At 52.9% G+C, this 16,557-nt stretch overlaps 4 protein-coding genes across 4 annotated transcripts; 3 read left to right on the forward strand and 1 right to left on the reverse strand.

Annotated features, from left to right (window-relative positions):
* Positions 1-659: 659 nt before the first annotated feature.
* NCLIV_054730 (conserved hypothetical protein) lies at positions 660-2,667 on the forward strand (the record flags this gene model as incomplete). The annotated part of the gene is made up of 5 exons (XM_003885027.1): positions 660-960; positions 1,111-1,227; positions 1,659-1,741; positions 2,045-2,199; positions 2,556-2,667. The coding sequence occupies 5 exons, from the start codon at positions 660-662 to the stop codon at positions 2,665-2,667; spliced, it is 768 nt and encodes a 255-aa protein (XP_003885076.1).
* Positions 2,668-3,739: 1,072 nt separating this feature from the next.
* NCLIV_054740 (conserved hypothetical protein) lies at positions 3,740-4,437 on the forward strand (the record flags this gene model as incomplete). The annotated part of the gene is made up of 5 exons (XM_003885028.1): positions 3,740-3,821; positions 3,871-3,940; positions 3,996-4,081; positions 4,142-4,239; positions 4,294-4,437. 5 exons carry the CDS (start codon positions 3,740-3,742, stop codon positions 4,435-4,437), a joined length of 480 nt encoding a protein of 159 aa, XP_003885077.1.
* Positions 4,438-5,818: 1,381 nt separating this feature from the next.
* NCLIV_054750 (hypothetical protein) lies at positions 5,819-7,297 on the reverse strand (the record flags this gene model as incomplete). The annotated part of the gene is made up of 5 exons (XM_003885029.1): positions 5,819-5,860; positions 5,996-6,130; positions 6,226-6,377; positions 6,547-6,723; positions 6,883-7,297. 5 exons carry the CDS (start codon positions 7,295-7,297, stop codon positions 5,819-5,821), a joined length of 921 nt encoding a protein of 306 aa, XP_003885078.1.
* Positions 7,298-12,138: 4,841 nt separating this feature from the next.
* NCLIV_054760 (conserved hypothetical protein) lies at positions 12,139-13,854 on the forward strand (the record flags this gene model as incomplete). The annotated part of the gene is made up of 1 exon (XM_003885030.1): positions 12,139-13,854. The coding sequence occupies one exon, from the start codon at positions 12,139-12,141 to the stop codon at positions 13,852-13,854; it is 1,716 nt and encodes a 571-aa protein (XP_003885079.1).
* Positions 13,855-16,557: the final 2,703 nt, after the last annotated feature.

Raw genomic sequence — 16,557 nt, forward strand, 5'->3', positions numbered from 1 at the left:
AGTGGGGAGCTTGCCCAGGTTCTCGACGTAGACTGACACACTACCGCTATGCAAAGGCACGGCGCCACGTTTTTGGACAGTCATCCGATGGTGGTTGCCTCCATCTCTGCTCTCCCTGCTTTGTCCTCTTGGAGCAGGTATCTCTTCTGAAGGAACGAATGAGGAACAATTTCTTTCTCCTACACCAACATTGGTTGCTCCGCGCAGATGGCGTACCCCGACCCAGCTGAAGGCGTTAGTGCAAGATGGGATGTGGGAACGCAGACACCACATGGTATGGGCACGTTTCCGTGTTCAAGGCTAGAGTATTTTGTGCTCGCATATCATTCGCTGCTTGCAACTCAGCTACGTAGATTACGAAGGCTCGCGCAGGAACCTACTGAACCGTCGGCGTGATCAATGTATTCCAATGGAGGGTCTAGATTGCCCGATTCAGGTTCACTGGGCCACTCGGCCGTTGTATGGCTCTTGAAATGTATTGCCTTTCGGTTACAATACCAACTGCTTGCCAGAGCTTTGGGAAATCTCAGTCAACAGAAAAACTGTTCTTGGTCCGGCTTGAGCATGCTCCTTTTTGCGCTCCGGTACCTGAAGTCCATTCTTTCCTCTGATACTGTTTTGCATATCTGGGGCGTGCAGGTGGTCAAGAATGGAGGGATATGCCCAACTTCGTTGAGGACTTCAGTGTCACGACCAATGGACTCCGGACGCCGAAGAGGGCTCTTGAAATCACTGCCTCAGCACTTCATGAGGTTTTCCACTACCCCAGTTGTGACCACGAGCCAACATGCTTAAGCGTTGCGACTTTCCTGCACGGCGAATCCTGTTCCGTGGCAGAGAGAACGGCTAACAACGAAGAAGAGATTGCGCGGATTAGGAAGAGACTTGTTCTCGGCAACGGTGCCAGCGAGCTAATTGATCTGTGCACAAGACTTTCGTGTGCGTCTACCTGGAGCCCAGGTAAGTCTCCGCACCAGACGTAGGACAGGGGAGGCGGGAGGAGCAGCAGATATACTCATCGAATGTTGGTTGGGAGACCAATAGCTCGCTTCTGACAAAGCTACAAGGACCGCAACGAATGCAAATGTGCTTCTTGAAACGTTGCTTCAGGCCCCACCGATGTACAGTACAAAGAATACGAGAGGTCCGCGACAAATAATGGACTCCAGCTGCAAGATGATAAGGAGGCAGAACTTGTTTGCGTTGTTAACCCCTGCAACCCCACGGGTGAGCTGTCGCAGTCGTCGAGAGACACCTGGCTTGAAAGTAAATCGAAAAATCCATGAAGGACAACTGCCTGACCGTTGACCCGTGTCCCTCCATGCACAGCTGTCTTTGTCCCTATCTGCGAACTTCCCACGTCTAAAAGTTCGTCCTTCGTCGCAGTGACTCGTCTGGAGAATTGGTGCATTCATCAGCTTTGCCTCAACGATTTCCTCCCCTTAGGTGACTTCATGGAAATTGGAGCCATGAAAAAGTTTATCGAAAATCGTCAAAACGGAGTCACAGTGATGGTAGATGAGTCAATGCTTTTCTGGTTTGGACCCAACTGGCGCTCCCAGAGTCTTGTCAGCCAAGGTGCGTTGAGCTGAAACGCAACGCTTGATGCCATCAAGCATGGCAAACAAAGTTATGATATCTGTACTGTCACTTCTCAGAGGACTGGGTTAAAGAGCTGTACAAGACACGCGGAATTAAAGTGTTTGTCATACACTCCTGGACGAAAATATGGGCCTGCCCCGTAAGTATTCGATCGATTTCGTCTAATTGTAGCTCGTCTGTATCGTTACTCTGCTCAACAGCATATGTCGATGCCATGATGTGTGCTGCTTCACCCCTCGGCAGGGACTTCGCGTGGGTTCTATCCTTGCGCCTCATCCAGATGCGGCGAAGCAGATAAGGAAGCACCAGGTTCCGGTAGGGTCGACATGCTTAAACGTGCAAGTAGTGGCAGTGCCTATTAAACACTGTGAAACTGACGAGGTGAACTGATCTCTCGACTCAACCGGAGAATTTTGCGTCGTGTTCTGTTCATTTTGAACAGTGGTCTCTCAATACACTCGCTATAGCCTTTCTCTCCGAGGTAGTGAAGGATGACGACTATATGAAGGAAACGTGGAGAGTAACCCCACAGTGGAGTGATGCATTCCGCAAAGCACTTCAAGATATTCGGCCCGAATGGGACATCAAAGGACAAAAGTGAGTTTCTTTCCATGGTTTCAGGAAAACGTAAGGACTTGGAATGTCGCCGGCCTCAAAACTATGGTTGGGCTTTTTTTGCGGCTTGTCTTGGCAGGTGGTTGCCCTTCGTGTGGATTAACACGAAATGCGCCATCGCCGCACGCTTCTATGTAGAAACGTGCAGGACACGAGGTGTACCCATACGTTGGGGAGCACACGGTTACCAGAGGCCAACACACATACGTGTAGCTGTCCGTGACCCGAAAGAGGTGAGTGAAAAGGAAAGGTGAGAAGCGTAGGCTGGGATCGTTGTCCTAGGACAGACGCACCCGAATATCGAAAATCTGCACGGAAAACCTTTGCGTGGTGTACAGCCTTGATATGCTGGACATTGTTCTGATCTTCGCCTCATCTGGGAGTTCCCGCTGCTATTTTCAGGCTGCTATCGTTGTTGATGCTCTGCGTACGCCTCTCCCGAGTGCTTAAGCGATTCTCTGTCAAACCCAGGAGAAATGTGATATAACAGAAACGGACGTCGCAGAGGAACGAACCAGTCAGCTAGCTCCATGAATGGTCCGGCCTGTGGTCAGCAGCACCCTGGCTATGCAGCTTTGGCCTTCACATTGTTTGTCAACGATCGTCATTTCGTACGAGGAATTATTGACGGCAAGCTGCTCTAACAACTTGATCGGTAAAAAAGCGAGTGCGAGGGGAGCCCCGCAAGAGATTTGGATCTTGTGTAATATCTTCACTCCACTGCATGCCGGTAACTGCAGTCCGTTGGTCCTGTGAAATGAGAGGATGAGTAGCACTTTGACTGACAACACTTGGCACTAACTGTAGCCCCAGCTCTGCTGTGCAGCACTCACGAGCTTCGCATTGTCAGGTGCCAATTACCAAAGGCGTTGAGACTGCCATCTGAGGCACGGCATGTTATGGGTTCTAGTGTGGGCCTTGTTACAATTGAGAGAAGACCGGAGCAACAAAGCCCATCATTCAAAGGAAGCAACGTCGCATTTAGCGGCTCAGAAAAAGAGACAGTCACGCCAAGCGTGCTATGCTGCGAGGTGCGCCGAGGTTTCGCACCGTAAATCGGTCGCTGTTGCAATTCCACGGACAGTAACAGAAGCGCGCAGGGTGCAATACAGGAGAGAATCCACAATACTACGGCGGACTTCTGTACCGTAGTTAAGTTTTTTTACCACCACGATCGCCGATGAAAACATGCCCCATACGATAGTGGCACCCGAAGCCATATGCGGCATCTTGTCGTCGGCCGTGCCACTGGTTCGGCACCTGCAGTTATTGCCGCATCTGGGAGTGCATACGAATGGAAATTGCTGTGACTATATTTACTGGAAGTATCGAGGTACACTCCATGGAGACACTGAATATCGAACGCAACGTGATACCGTAGGATTCTGTCTTAAGTCGAGCGCAGTTCACCGCCCACAGTGTACAGACAGAGCGTTCAGAAAAACTCGCTTCTCAGGCACAAGGAGCCAAAACCGTCAGATGAATCGAGGAATCTCACCCAGTCATCTACATCGTTGCGAAAATGAAGACCCTTTCTGTTGCAGTCGTTGCATGTGCTGTGCTTTCGGCGACAAGTAGTATCCGGCTCTCGTCAGGAACAGCAGGTACAGAGATAGTCATAACGGAACAGTATAGGCGTGCATCTCTCTCTAGAGGCCCCACTCCAAAGCCAGGTTGCTGCGCAAGCACAAGCACTGCAAAAACTCAATGCCGAGATTGCTGAGTACGAAATGCCGAACTTTTTCTTTTTCGAGCTCCCCTTCAGACATCGGAAACAGACTACGACGACAGCTACATACCGCAGGTGCACAGCAGCAGGCTGCAGCTGGAGCACCTGCAGTTTCTGGGATCCAAATGGGGATAAGTAAGCACTTGTAATCATGTAACTTAAGGGAGGACTCCACACCAGCTGATTGAATCTAAGGCTATCCGGGTAACGAGGAAGCGGCATCCCCCGAAGGTACCGCAGTGGCACCGGCAGGAGCGACTGCAAAAACTCCCTTGATTATTGTAGCTCCCAAGGTACAAGCGGGCTTCCTGATCTGTGGAAACATTGTCCTGTTAACACTCGTGCAGCCAATGATGAGTTTCAATAATCTGTACGACAAAATGGTCTTGGAGGCGCAAACACTGGGGACTGAAGGTATTACCACTTGCTCGCTGTCACTACGTCGGGTCCACGGCTACCAACATGAACCCCCGCAGCTAACGCCCTTATGAAAACACAAGATGACTCCTTAACTGATCCGGTAGGGCATTGCCTACACGTCTCTTCCACACTTCTTGTTTAGTCTGCTCTCGTCAGGCGGAGAGACTGAAGATGCTAAGGAAGGTGAATCTCCTCAGCCAGCACCCTAAGTGCGGATAAGTTGTAGCGTTTCCTCCTTATAGGAAGAGGAAGAGGCGGCGAAAATGGAAGCTTTCTACAAGGCTGACGAAGCAGAAACAAAATATGTGGGTCTTGTTCAGTGGTCCTTCACATTCAGTGACATCAACTCTTCGTGGAATTCTTTGCAGGCGACAAAAGAGTACTCGAAAGGCCTGCTGGGACGTGCAAAATCATTCTTGCACGGTAAGCACCTTTCTCGCGACACATGCATGTAAATGCCTGAAGCATATGCCTTTCAGACTTGCAACATTGAGCTTATTGGTTGAGCCTACAGGACCAGCTGCTGTATGCGATGTTCGGCGGCACTTGTCGACATCTCTAAGCCACCAAATCAGACTAGAGACTATGCACAACGTTGCGTATTTCTATGTGCAACCTCACTGACCACCGTGCGTTCTGAAAGTGGTAATGATTCCATTCCGGGTCGCTTGACTCGTGCTTAGTCAGCGAGTGCGTGTTAACCTGCGGCACTGGCGGCGCGAGTGGCCGCTCCACTCTTCGTCTGTGGGCTGTCTCGGGACGCCTCCAGAAACGAAAAAAGCCCACACAAGTTTCTTGTGTGGCAATGACATATCGAAGGACGCATCTGATCTAATCGAAGAGCCGGTCTAGATAACGGGTAGTCCCCTAGCAACAGTTGTTGAGAACGAATCCTGTCGCCCTTGAGGACTTCGTAGCAACTCCCGCGCTCAAGACAACTTCCTGAACCGACAAAAACACTCCCTTAGTAAAGCGACGCCACTAGTGTCGACCGTTTCCGGGGGCAGGAAGACCAAAGCTCGGCCGTCCACAGATAAATCCCGAAAACTCCACCGACACATCAGCCGACACAACCCCCACCCCCTCCTCCCCCGGCTCCCCTCCTCCACCTCCACGTCCCCGGATTCAGCGGCCTAAAAACTGACAATAAGACACTAGATGAACCTAGATGAACCCGCAAGCCGGAAAACTCTGAAGAGGACAAATAACCCCGATTTATGGGAGACGTAGGCACTGCATCACCGTCGGGTTCGCTACAAAGTGAGCATGATGTGCCCTAGATTCCACAGCAGTAGCGCCTGTCTGAGTGCGCTGCCAGGAGCATTGATTTTGATCGAGCGGGTGTGAGAAAAGGAAATGCAGAACACACGCATGCCAATAAGAGGTGGAAGCAAAAAATTTTTGCAGTGTGGTTTATAACGAAAGAAATTCCCGAGGGCCATCTTCGTCGTACTATTTGGTCATGCCTTTCTTCTTTTCCACTGGTTTCAGGATCTGCGTGCATGTAAACAAAACACAGAGAACTAAACACTTTAGGAACTATCCGGTATCATCTCATCCAAATCTGGAGCTGCTGGCCTTTGTGCACCCTGTACAACATAGAGGAAGCGAGCCGCAAACATATCTCACCTGGAACGAGCACATGAGCGTCTCGTCGACGCTCATCATTGCACCCGCATTGTCGAACTCTCCGCAGTAGTTCGGGGCACTGAACAGCGTGACCAACTGACGCTTCGCGAAAAATTCATACCCATCCTCGACCACCTGAAGGAAGCGCAACATAGAGAGCTTCATTGATGGTCTCGACGGCCAAAACACGTTCTATTCTACACCAACGACCTGTCCCTACAGTAACTTACTTGGTGAGCCCGGCATATGAGATCCAGATCATGCTTCCTGAGGAAGTTATGGACAACATCCTGTCCGAACGTGAATGAGACTCCTCGATCATTCTCTCCCCATCCGGATATCTCCTTTTCCGGGTCACTCCATAAAAGGTCACAAAGAAGACCTGCAAATTTAACACATGAAGACACATCCAGGTCATTACACGCGGGAGGCTATCTTTAACAACCTATAAAGTAATCACTGCCCCCTCTCCCCGTTGGTATCCTGCAGCGCCGATCGACGATGTACTGTTTCCCATGGGTATTTTGCCATACTCGTTTCAATTTGCATACCTGTATCAGGAACGTCAGTGGGCCTGACAATCCTTCTTATTTGGTCCATGCTGTTGAGCTCCGGCGACAAGCCACCGTGCATACAGAAGATCTTTTCATCAATTATTGCTGCCACAGGAAGGCAGTTGAAACAGTCCGTGAAGGTCTTCCAAAGTTTAATGTTATACCGTCTCTTGCCTGCGATCACACACGGACGGTCGCAGGTGACGACACAATTGAAAATAATGCACTGATACAGCTGAACTGCTGTTCCCCAGTTCAAACCGTAGAATAAGATCCAGAAATCTACCGATAATTCAGCATGTCAATTTCTGGAGTTTCTGGTACTTCGCTCACATTCATCATAGAAGCCGTAGATCCGGTTGATGGACGCGCACTCATGGTTGCCTCGCAGCAGGAAGAAGTTTTCGGGATACTTGATTTTGTAAGCTAGAAGTAAACAAATTGTCTCCAAACTCTGTTTGCCTCTGTCCACGTAGTCGCCTAAAAAAAGGTAGTTTGCCTCCGGGGGAAAACCACCGTATTCAAACAACCGCAACAGGTCGTAGTACTGGCCGTGAATGTCACCACATATCTTTATCGGGGCCTCAAGCTCAAGCAAAATCGGCTGACTGATAAAAATTTCCCGAGATTTATGACAGAGGCCTCGAATCTCAGCCTCTGTGAGCTGTACCGGCTTTCCCGGTCGGCTTCCTCGGACTTCCAAGAGCTTGCTGATAACGGCGTCGACATCGACGTCTAACGACGCCATCTTGACGCCTTCAGTGAACAAACGGAAGAGATAACGATGCTACGAAAACACGTCGCTGAGATACACGATCCAGTCATTCGAGGTATTCGGGCAAAACGGACATGCGGGGCGTATCTACGTATCTACATGTGAAACAATGCGGAGACCAGCCACTGCCGAATGCATGCTCGCTATTCGCGAAACCTGGAAGGCAGATTTTAACCTCAACAGCAGAGTCTGCCGGAGAAACTTTCAGGGAAACAAGGGATAAGAGACAGCAAGAAATACCCGCACGCAAGCGGGGTGAAGAAAAGGGGTGAGGTCACGGCAGCAGCAGAAGGGAAAACGCACACTCTTCCGCAGACGCGCAAAGCCGGTGGTACCTCATCGAAAAACCCTAAATCGGGTTGTGGAATACGAAGAACAACATATTCTCCCTTTCTGTTGAATGCGACTGCTTGAGATGATCAGATTCTTCTCTGGGGGATAAGATTCGGTGCTGCGAGAATGTGCCGCTTCTGCTCCTACTGCTGACATGCAATCCATCCTCGGACCGTCACATGGCCCTGGTGATGCCGGAGGACTGAAGACTGAGACGATGACGGAATAAAAGAACGACTGTATCCCAATTGGGGAGAAAACTCAGTACGAAGGCACGAAGGGCAGTGCCGAAAAATACACCAGGGAGACAAAGACGCTTCTCAGGTGGCCACCCGATTATTGCAGGACTACTCAGGTCGCCATCTCACTGTACCTTACACTCTCGTATCTTTCCTTCATTTCAAGAGTTTCGCCCGAACCCGACACGAACGAAAAGAGCCACCACGTTGTGAACGAGAAACGCCCCCTCATACAAGTAGTCGACCACATCCAGTCGCTAGGAAACTGAGAGAGCTACAGAGCAGCGACCAACTTTTCAAGAGTTTGGGAACCTTTTCTGCGGGTGCGGCGCCCAGAAGGGGAGAGAGTTCCTGCTCAACCATGCGAACAGCGGCGCTGCGTGACACCACCAGCTGCTGGCCGTTCCCAGGCCGCGTGGGTGGTGGCGGCCAGCTGCATCACCCGGTCGCGCAGTTTCGGGTTTCAGACTCCCTGCTGCACATTCAAAAAACGCCGTTTCTGGTTAAAGATGTCTTGGCTTCCAGTGCGCTCTTCCTTGAAAACCGCCCTAGTCGTGCACAAGATGGTGCTTGCGGGAGATAAGGGGGCTGTTCTTCTTTTTCAGCTCGGGTCAATGACGATGTCTGGCGGCGACCACCCCAAAAAACCTCCCCATTCCCTGGCCTACAACCGGCTAAGATGAGAATCCCGCACACATGCGCAAAACGGCCCTGGAGCATGCCCTCCGCGGGAGTATCTGTCGCAACCGCGCAGTTCCCTCCTTTCTTGCCACTTCTGTTAAAATCGCTGTAGAAAAACAGAACCAGTGCCGTTTCATTGCAGATGACGTTGCCGCTGCCGCCCACAAAATGCAATAGAAACTTCCTCCACTCCCAAAACAAGGAACACGGGATATACAAATTGCGCTACCGGGAATCGGAAACCCGATGCCGCCAAAAAAATTGTTTGTGTGGCGAACTGATGGGGTCGAGTTTTTCCCTGGGTGCTTCTGGGATCAACAGGAGGCGAAGCGTCGTGAATAGCGTGTGAAAACGTTTTCCAGGAAAGAGTTCCCAATGCTTCACTCGGCGCAGTTAGTGCCTACAGCGGACCGCGTGTGGCTTCCGCAGGCTTTAAACTCGTGCGAGGGTGTGCCGCCACCAGGTGCTTCGTGCTTGCCGCTGTTGTTTGTGTACTAACGAAGCTCCAATGTTTGTAGGTCTCTGGCCCTGAAAGAGGGAAGCTCGTGCCAAGGTCGCGTACACGGCCACTCGATATGTCGGCTATAATCGCATTCTGCTGTAGATACAAAAAACGTGTGGATTTCGCTGAAAACGATGAAATAGAAGCCCGGCTTCGCTCGTGGACACACACAAGGCGAGGCGGGCAGGAAGACTGTGAAAACTGTGGCAGAGCAGCACTGACTTCGGAAAACTCCCTCCGGGTGATGTGGTGTGAGAAGGATTTACGGTAATTCCGTCCTCAGCGTGAACTTGACATCGTAGACCCTACGCAGCTCGAAAAGGAGTGCTGCAGAAGAGCACTGCCTACCGTGGAAGAGAGAAATCCTCTGCGCAATTGGACAGGGGGATATTGACTTACGTCGCGCGCAAGCGGCAGGCAGAGAAAAATATCGTTCTGCTGGCAAACGAGGCCGTGGGGAATTTGCACCGCCATAAGGTAAAACGAGGGTATACGCGTACCTCGGGCTAGCGGCGACGTTGTCTAGCTTTTTCGAGCCTCCTACGGGTTTTTGCGTTTCGCGCTTACTTTTCATGAGGAGTACCCCACCAGAACCGGCAAGAGTCAACTTGGATTATGATCCTATACTGGGAAAACAGTTTCGCACTCTACGGCTTGGGCGAAGCTATCTCAACGGCCGGCACTACGCTGGATATCTCGCGCCTTAGAACAGTATGTACCTCCCTGTTTGTACCGCCGTTTCTCTCTAGATTTTTGCAGAGTCTCAAAGTGCCGCGACGGCGAACGTCTTCCAGTGCTAGTGGGGAGGTTAAACGAACCCATTGTTGTGGAAGGGTGTTGGCCCTTGGAACTTGCCGGCATCATCAGTATACGAAATTGTGCGTTTCACATAATGTACATGAGGGAGACAAAGCAGACACTTCTGCTGCACTAAATACCGTAGATTCATCGCGGGATGCACACCAGTCGCCGGATGTTCGTAACATGTGCCTGCTCACGCAGTTTTTTCCCAGGATCTTTGAGGCCTCTTTCCTCCCGGGTAGCTTACACACGTCTCAGAAATGAAGGTGCATTTTTACCTCAATATCACTTTGGTGAGTGTCGGCAATCAGGAATGGGAAGTGTGCTGCATGTCGCGAGGATTGCACTGAATTTCCTCGATTTCTTAGATCCCTTAAGAGGATCGGCTCCCGCTTCTCACGCACATTCTGGGCCTGCCTAAGAACGGACGAAATGCTGGTCTCTCCTGGTCTTCCTCGACCATGTGAATGGTCTATACAGGACCAAGTCCCGCTGAGGTGTTATGCATCATGGTAGCCCTGGCGAAGCTGCATGGAGGCACTGGGTTCCCTGTCAGAAGGAATCCTCCCGCTGATGCGATCTTCCTTCCCTGTACCATGTGGGCGTCGCTTGTCCCCGTAGTTGTCCCCGGTTTAAACGATCTACTGGAACTTACGGCCTCAAGAGCATTTCCCTGTGGGCCTTCTGGTTTGAGGATAAGTGGCGGATTCGGTCATCGTGCAATACATGAATTCTTTTAGCCGGCCGCAACGGCACCGGACCACACGCTGAGGGTGACTTGAGTGACGATGAAGGCTGAACCCTCAAGCTGTAGAGTGGGACAGCCAGCGCCGAGAGCTGGATGCCCCGCCTGGCAAATGCCATCTTCACGGAAACAGGACAATCCATATCTCTCAGGAAAAAACGGTCTTTGGAAGCTAACAGGGACCAGACTCTGCTTAGGGAGCCAGATGTGGTTAATCACTACAATGAGAACCCTGATCAAGACACGTTTCGTGTGTACTCAGGCTCGTACCACGTTCCCGCTTCCCTAAAACAGCTCGGATCTACGCCGATTGAGCAAAATCAGCTTGCAGGGTCATCATCGGAGAAAGATAACTTAGAATGGCGACAAAGAGCCGCTCTTTATCCCCTGTTTTGTCATGGGAAGACTGGGGAAGGAGAATCTGGTGTCAAAACTGTTGCATGCGCCCGCGCGCTTGACTGGGCGAGCGTGTGACTGTGTCACCGCCAACATACCGACGGGGGTTTTCAGGCGATGTGTACCCACATGAGGCGAGAAGGTTCGCCTTGCTCTTTTTCGCTTGTTTGTTATCGCACCCCGAGAAGAGCTGCACGGTTTTCATTAAAAACGCAAAAAACGAGAAGGCCGCAAACAGGCCACGAGCGAGTCACGGTCGCACCGCGTGACCCGCCTGCTGTGGCCGTCATACTTTGAGTTCGGCATTGTCGTTTGTTTTCCTTACAGGCTTTCGGAAGTCTTAACCTTGTTTAAGGCCTGTGGATCGTACCTTCACGTAACGGACACTGCACGCTGACGCGGGGTTTCGATCCATCAATACGTGCGGCGTGGAAACAAGTAAGGGTGTGCGTCTACGAATGCCAACCTGTTGATGGGTGTTACCATGCTTTCCTCGCTCGCCATGACCGGGCCACGAATTGCTTGTGATGCAGAATCTGTTTCATCGATCAGCTCTGTAGCAAGACTCTGTAACCTCCCTGTTTCATAGTGCCTTTCGACTTGCACACTTTTCATGGCTTCCAGTTCCGCGACCTTTTCCCGGCAGGTGTCCCTGACAAATGCATCGGCCCTGTCATCTTGTCATCGAACGCAATTCGCGTTCTGGACAAAACATCCCATTGCCCTCCCCATACTGTACGGATGCAGCCGTTGCTTCTTCTCCACCTCTGCTTCCTCGTGCATGCGTCGTGAGAGTGCCCAGGTAGAGTCCGAGCCGGTTGGCGCACGGAGAGGACTTCCCCACGTCACTGGCGAGCCTCGAGACGACCGACACAGCTCTGCATGCGGAACAGACGGCTGTCTGGCAAGAGCGACGGCCGATTTGGGGGAGTGTAGGGAAGGAAAAAAAGAAACATGTCCGCGGAGCGAGCCTGGTGACCGTCGGCGCACCTGTTCCAGCAAGGATGGAGCCGCTGGCAGTTGCGCCGCGGAGTCCTTCCCAAGATTGGGAGAGGGCCGGACCTATACATCGACCTTTTCTTCGCGCGGTCCGACAACACGCAGTTCGGTCTCTCCAATGCACCGCGCTTACCGATTCGACAGGATTCTCGACTCTAGAGAAACCGACCCCCGAACCGTCGCTTATCTCGACAAGCTCGCCATGACTGGTCTCAAGACGCTGGAGGCGCCGCAAGATGTCAAGACGAAACTCGAGGTACTTCTCAAGCAAGTGAGTCAGAAGCGAGACTTGGAAAACATGGGACGATTCATCATGGCCAAACTTACTGCCCGCACCTCCGTCGAGCTGCCGAGAGTGCTGCCGTCTCGGCTTTTGCACAGTCCACACGGGGAGAACGCGGAGCAGTCTCCGGAGGGCAGAACCACGCTGAACAGCGACGGAAAAGAAGAGCCGTTCGAGGCCACGGAGGCGCACTCGGACCAAGAAGCGCTCGCTGCCGCCGAAGACCGGAGGCACCGCCTCTTCAGAAAGTTCATGGGCGGCCACTCGCCAGTCAGTGCAGCTGCGTACACTGCCCATCGGTACGCGGGTGTGTACGCGTCGATGGTCAGGATCCTCTCGGAGATCAAGTTGCGTGCGCCCGACTTCAGGCCGAAGCGAGTCATGGAGCTTCAGGCAGGCTTCGCAGCGGGCCTCATGGCGGCATACCAGATCTGGGGTTTCAATCAAGTCGACGGCGGGGATTCCGGTTCGGGCCGACGGCCAGTCTGTCGCGCCGCACCTGAATGCAGAGAGTCTGAGGTGGGGATGTCCTCTGCTATCGGTAAAGGAGAAGGTGACGAGGCAGCCGGCGGCTTTGAGTTTCTCTTGGCTGTCGAGAGATCCGTCCACCTCGCAAATGTTGGGAAGTACCTAACGGCAGAATTCACGCCTAAAGTTCAGTGGCAACTGGGGCTGTACGAAGAGGGGACAGCGACCTCTGTTGACGCTACTGAGGCGCCGGAGGCAGGGAAAACGGCAAACTCGGGGCAGCGGCGGCGCATGGACTTGGTGATCATGCCACACTGCTTGCTGAGTACGGTGGACGGTCAAGAGAGTCGCCACATGCTCGTTCGAAACGTGTGGAACCGACTGAACCACGGGGGCATCCTGGTGCTAGTTGAGAGAGGAACGCCCACTGGCTTCCGTGCCATCCATGCAGTTCGCGAACTGTTTATCAAAGAACTGGGCGTGGGACGGTTTCATTTCCTGGCGCCTTGCCCTCATGAAAGCATTTGCCCGCTTGCTTTGACTGGGAGAGACTGGTGTCATTTCGCGCAGCGCGTTCGCCGGCTGCCTCACCACCTCTACTGCAAAGGCAGCCGCGCAAAGAACGTGGAAGAAGACAAATTCTCGTACCTGGTCATCCGCAAAAGGGAGGGGCCCAGGCGTAAGTACGCTGCCGAGAGTGAATGCACGTCTCTTGAGGAACAGAGCTACTTCTGGCCACGTGTGGTCATGCCCGTCATCAAAGCCGGCCAGCACTGTCTACTTGATGTGTGTGCTCGACCTCACACCTTCGAGAGAGTCTCTGTCAGCAAGAGTATGCCGCACGGGGCGGGATACAAGTTTGCGAGGAAGGCTGCGTGGGGAGATCTGTGGAGATTTCCGCGGCGCGTGGTGCGGCCGGAAGCACGCGGCTACACCAGCGAAGAAATGCAAGAGCATCTTTTGCGACTCGCTAGCAAAAATCGAGCAAACGAAGCGAGAGGTCGTGAAGGATGCGAACAGGTCGGCTCGAGGGAAGAGCGTGAACGCTTGGAGGACGAATTCGTCAAATTTTTCGGTAACTAACTCAGTGGTGTTCCCACGAGTTCCCCGGAACCAAATACATGCTCCATGTGTCAGGTTTCACTGCTCAGTCTCCGTCTTTGGACGCAATAACGGTTCCTGGCGCTGTATTCTGCGGCAACTTGCCAGCGGGTTGTGTGTGCTGTGAACCTTTGGGGCTGGACCGCCCTGTCTATAACACCGAACGGGGTAACCAGGATTGCCTCACTTGCAGGGACGCGGACACTCTGTTACAGGAAAGAGAAGAAATGCCGTCCACCCCGTCGCCGTGGCCCAAAACAGGGAATCGCTGCTGTGCAGTGGAAAGAGTATCCTCTAGGGCATATATGTCCTTGGCAGCTTTTTTGCTTTCGCGCCACAGAAATCGGGATAGGTCGGTTTGTTAGAGGCCTTGCCACGTACTCCAGCTGGCATCAGCCGTGTCTCGAGACAGAACGGACCTGGCAACGGCTCGTCGGTAGTCTCACGTGGAGCGCTGGCTGCTTGAGAAGACAACTCTACGTGCACGTCTTGAACCAAACGCTCTCCGTAGGCCTCCACATCTGCACGGGATCACGTAGAAAAACACGGCGCCGTAAAATGCGCATTTGCCTCCTGGGGATGCCGGAAGGGAGGATCCGCAGCGCGTTTTACGGAACCCTTACTAAGATTCTCTTAGTTTCCTATTTTGTGTGGCCACAACTTCAACGACTGCGGTTTTAACAAGATACGACGCTCTACAGGCAGCGTCTATTTGATAAGGCTGAAAAAGTGTCAAGAAACTGAGAGTACATCGCGTTACCTCGAATTTTTCACCTTGTCTGACGCCACAAAGCATACGAGGCTAACCTTTACTCTTTTCACTGCCACTGGTATTGGAGGCAAACAGGCACTTCTGCAGAGAGTCTTCGGAACGCGCTCCTCGCAAAAATCTGCTCTTCCGAGGAAGCCACGCAGCGAAGCGTGCGTTTGTTATACGATGTGCGTGTTTTCTCGGTGCCCGGCAGAATGCCATCTACACAAGACACAAGCACCTGAACAAAGGCAGCTCCTGCGTTTTCTCTCGGCTACGAGGAAAAACGGTGCATCAAAATCCACTCTGGGCAAGCACTCGCGTTCCGTACTCCTATGGGAGTCCAAGCGTAGATTCCGGCAGGCGCCCCGCGCGGGTCCGCCTGAGGACTGAACTGTCCGAGCCCGAAACTTTTTCGCTCCATTCCCCCCTCCATGATGTCTACTCGTGGTCGCGCCCGTTGAAACCAAACGCACCCCCCCCGGTGAGCACGCTTGCTGTTTGTCAATTTCGGGTTTTTCTGATAAAACACGGAGCCTTGTGCTTGTGTTTGACGCACCGGCCACAGGGAAATGCTGCCCGCGCGGTCAGGTGGCCTTCCACCGGGAGACGAGGGAAATGCGAGAAGCTCCAGACGACGGCGATCCAGGCAGAGAGTAAACGGTCGTCCACAGCCGCGAGTTCTCTCCTGGAGCGCGCACGCGTCAGATTAACCCCTGGATAGGAGCCCATGGATAAAGTGTTGCGTGGCGGCTGTTCGTGTCTAGCTCACTCTGCGGCACCTGGAAAAAGACCACTTTGCGCTGAAAAAGACTTCATTTCTCTGGCCCAGCGGGTTCATGTATTCCTGAGCGACGTTGAAAATGTGTGGAATCCCCGCATGCGCAGCAAAGGAGCCATGCACCGATCTGTGCTCGAAGCTCTTAACAGCCAGCTACAGCCTATAAGGCGACTGTTTCGCAGTTGGAAGTTCGCAATGTCAGTGAGGCAGCAAGACGTGCCTTTCCCGCCATGGAGAACACGGGGCCGAAACGCTGTGCGTCCTACGCACTTGGAAATGGAGAGAGAACGCAAGCAGACGCTCGCTTCCTCGACGTTCGGGCGGGAGACTGCCAACAAAGAGTTGCAAACCCTGGGCTCTTGAGAAACATGTGCCTCTCTTCCCTGCGGCCTGCACGAACGAGGCGCGCCAGGGGAAAAAGAGACGCCTAAGTGACACAACTTGAATGTCTGTTTCGAGACACAGACTTTGCGAACTGGAAAGCCGAGATCGACGCAAAATGAGGCCTTCATCGCCCGACAGGCTGCGCCTGTCTTGCTCTTTTTCCTGTCATGCAGTGCCGAAACCAGAAGGCTACTGTTTTTCACACCACACGCACCTCCCGAATCGAACGCCACGTTGTGACCTGAATGCAGTTGACAAACCGAGAGATGCGTGCTCCATGCAAGGCAACCGCACTTCACAGAAGTCAGGCTTCGAAACGTGGACGCGTGCTGTGTCCCTGTTCACTCCGCATCCGCTGACCGTGATTCCCCGGGAGCTTAGACCGAAGAACAGTGGGTGCGGAGTCTGTAATCAAAGACAGAACGCTCCGGAGACAATGTATGCAAGAACAGCTGTAGATACACTCGACCAAATGCGACGCACTCAAAACAGGCAACCATGCGTCCGCCCGCCGCAGCGCACTCTCACAGCGCCTCAAAAAGCCTGCTCTAAACAACCCAGAGACCGTGCGCCTCGCCGTGCAGGAGCGAGTGTTCCCTCGTGGACGTTGTCCGCTCGGGGTGCGTGCGGTCGGAAGCTGGGCAAAACCTGCGCGGCTCGACGCGAGGCGGCACGGCCCACGTTGCGCCGTGAGTCGAACCCTTGTAGAACCGCAGATGTGCTCTGTTTCCATTCACAACACCGCAAAGGCCGCCCCGAGCTCCGCAAA

This window comes from Neospora caninum, chromosome XI (genome assembly GCF_000208865.1).
Source record: "Neospora caninum Liverpool complete genome, chromosome XI".
Classification (NCBI taxonomy): Eukaryota; Apicomplexa; class Conoidasida; order Eucoccidiorida; family Sarcocystidae; genus Neospora; species Neospora caninum.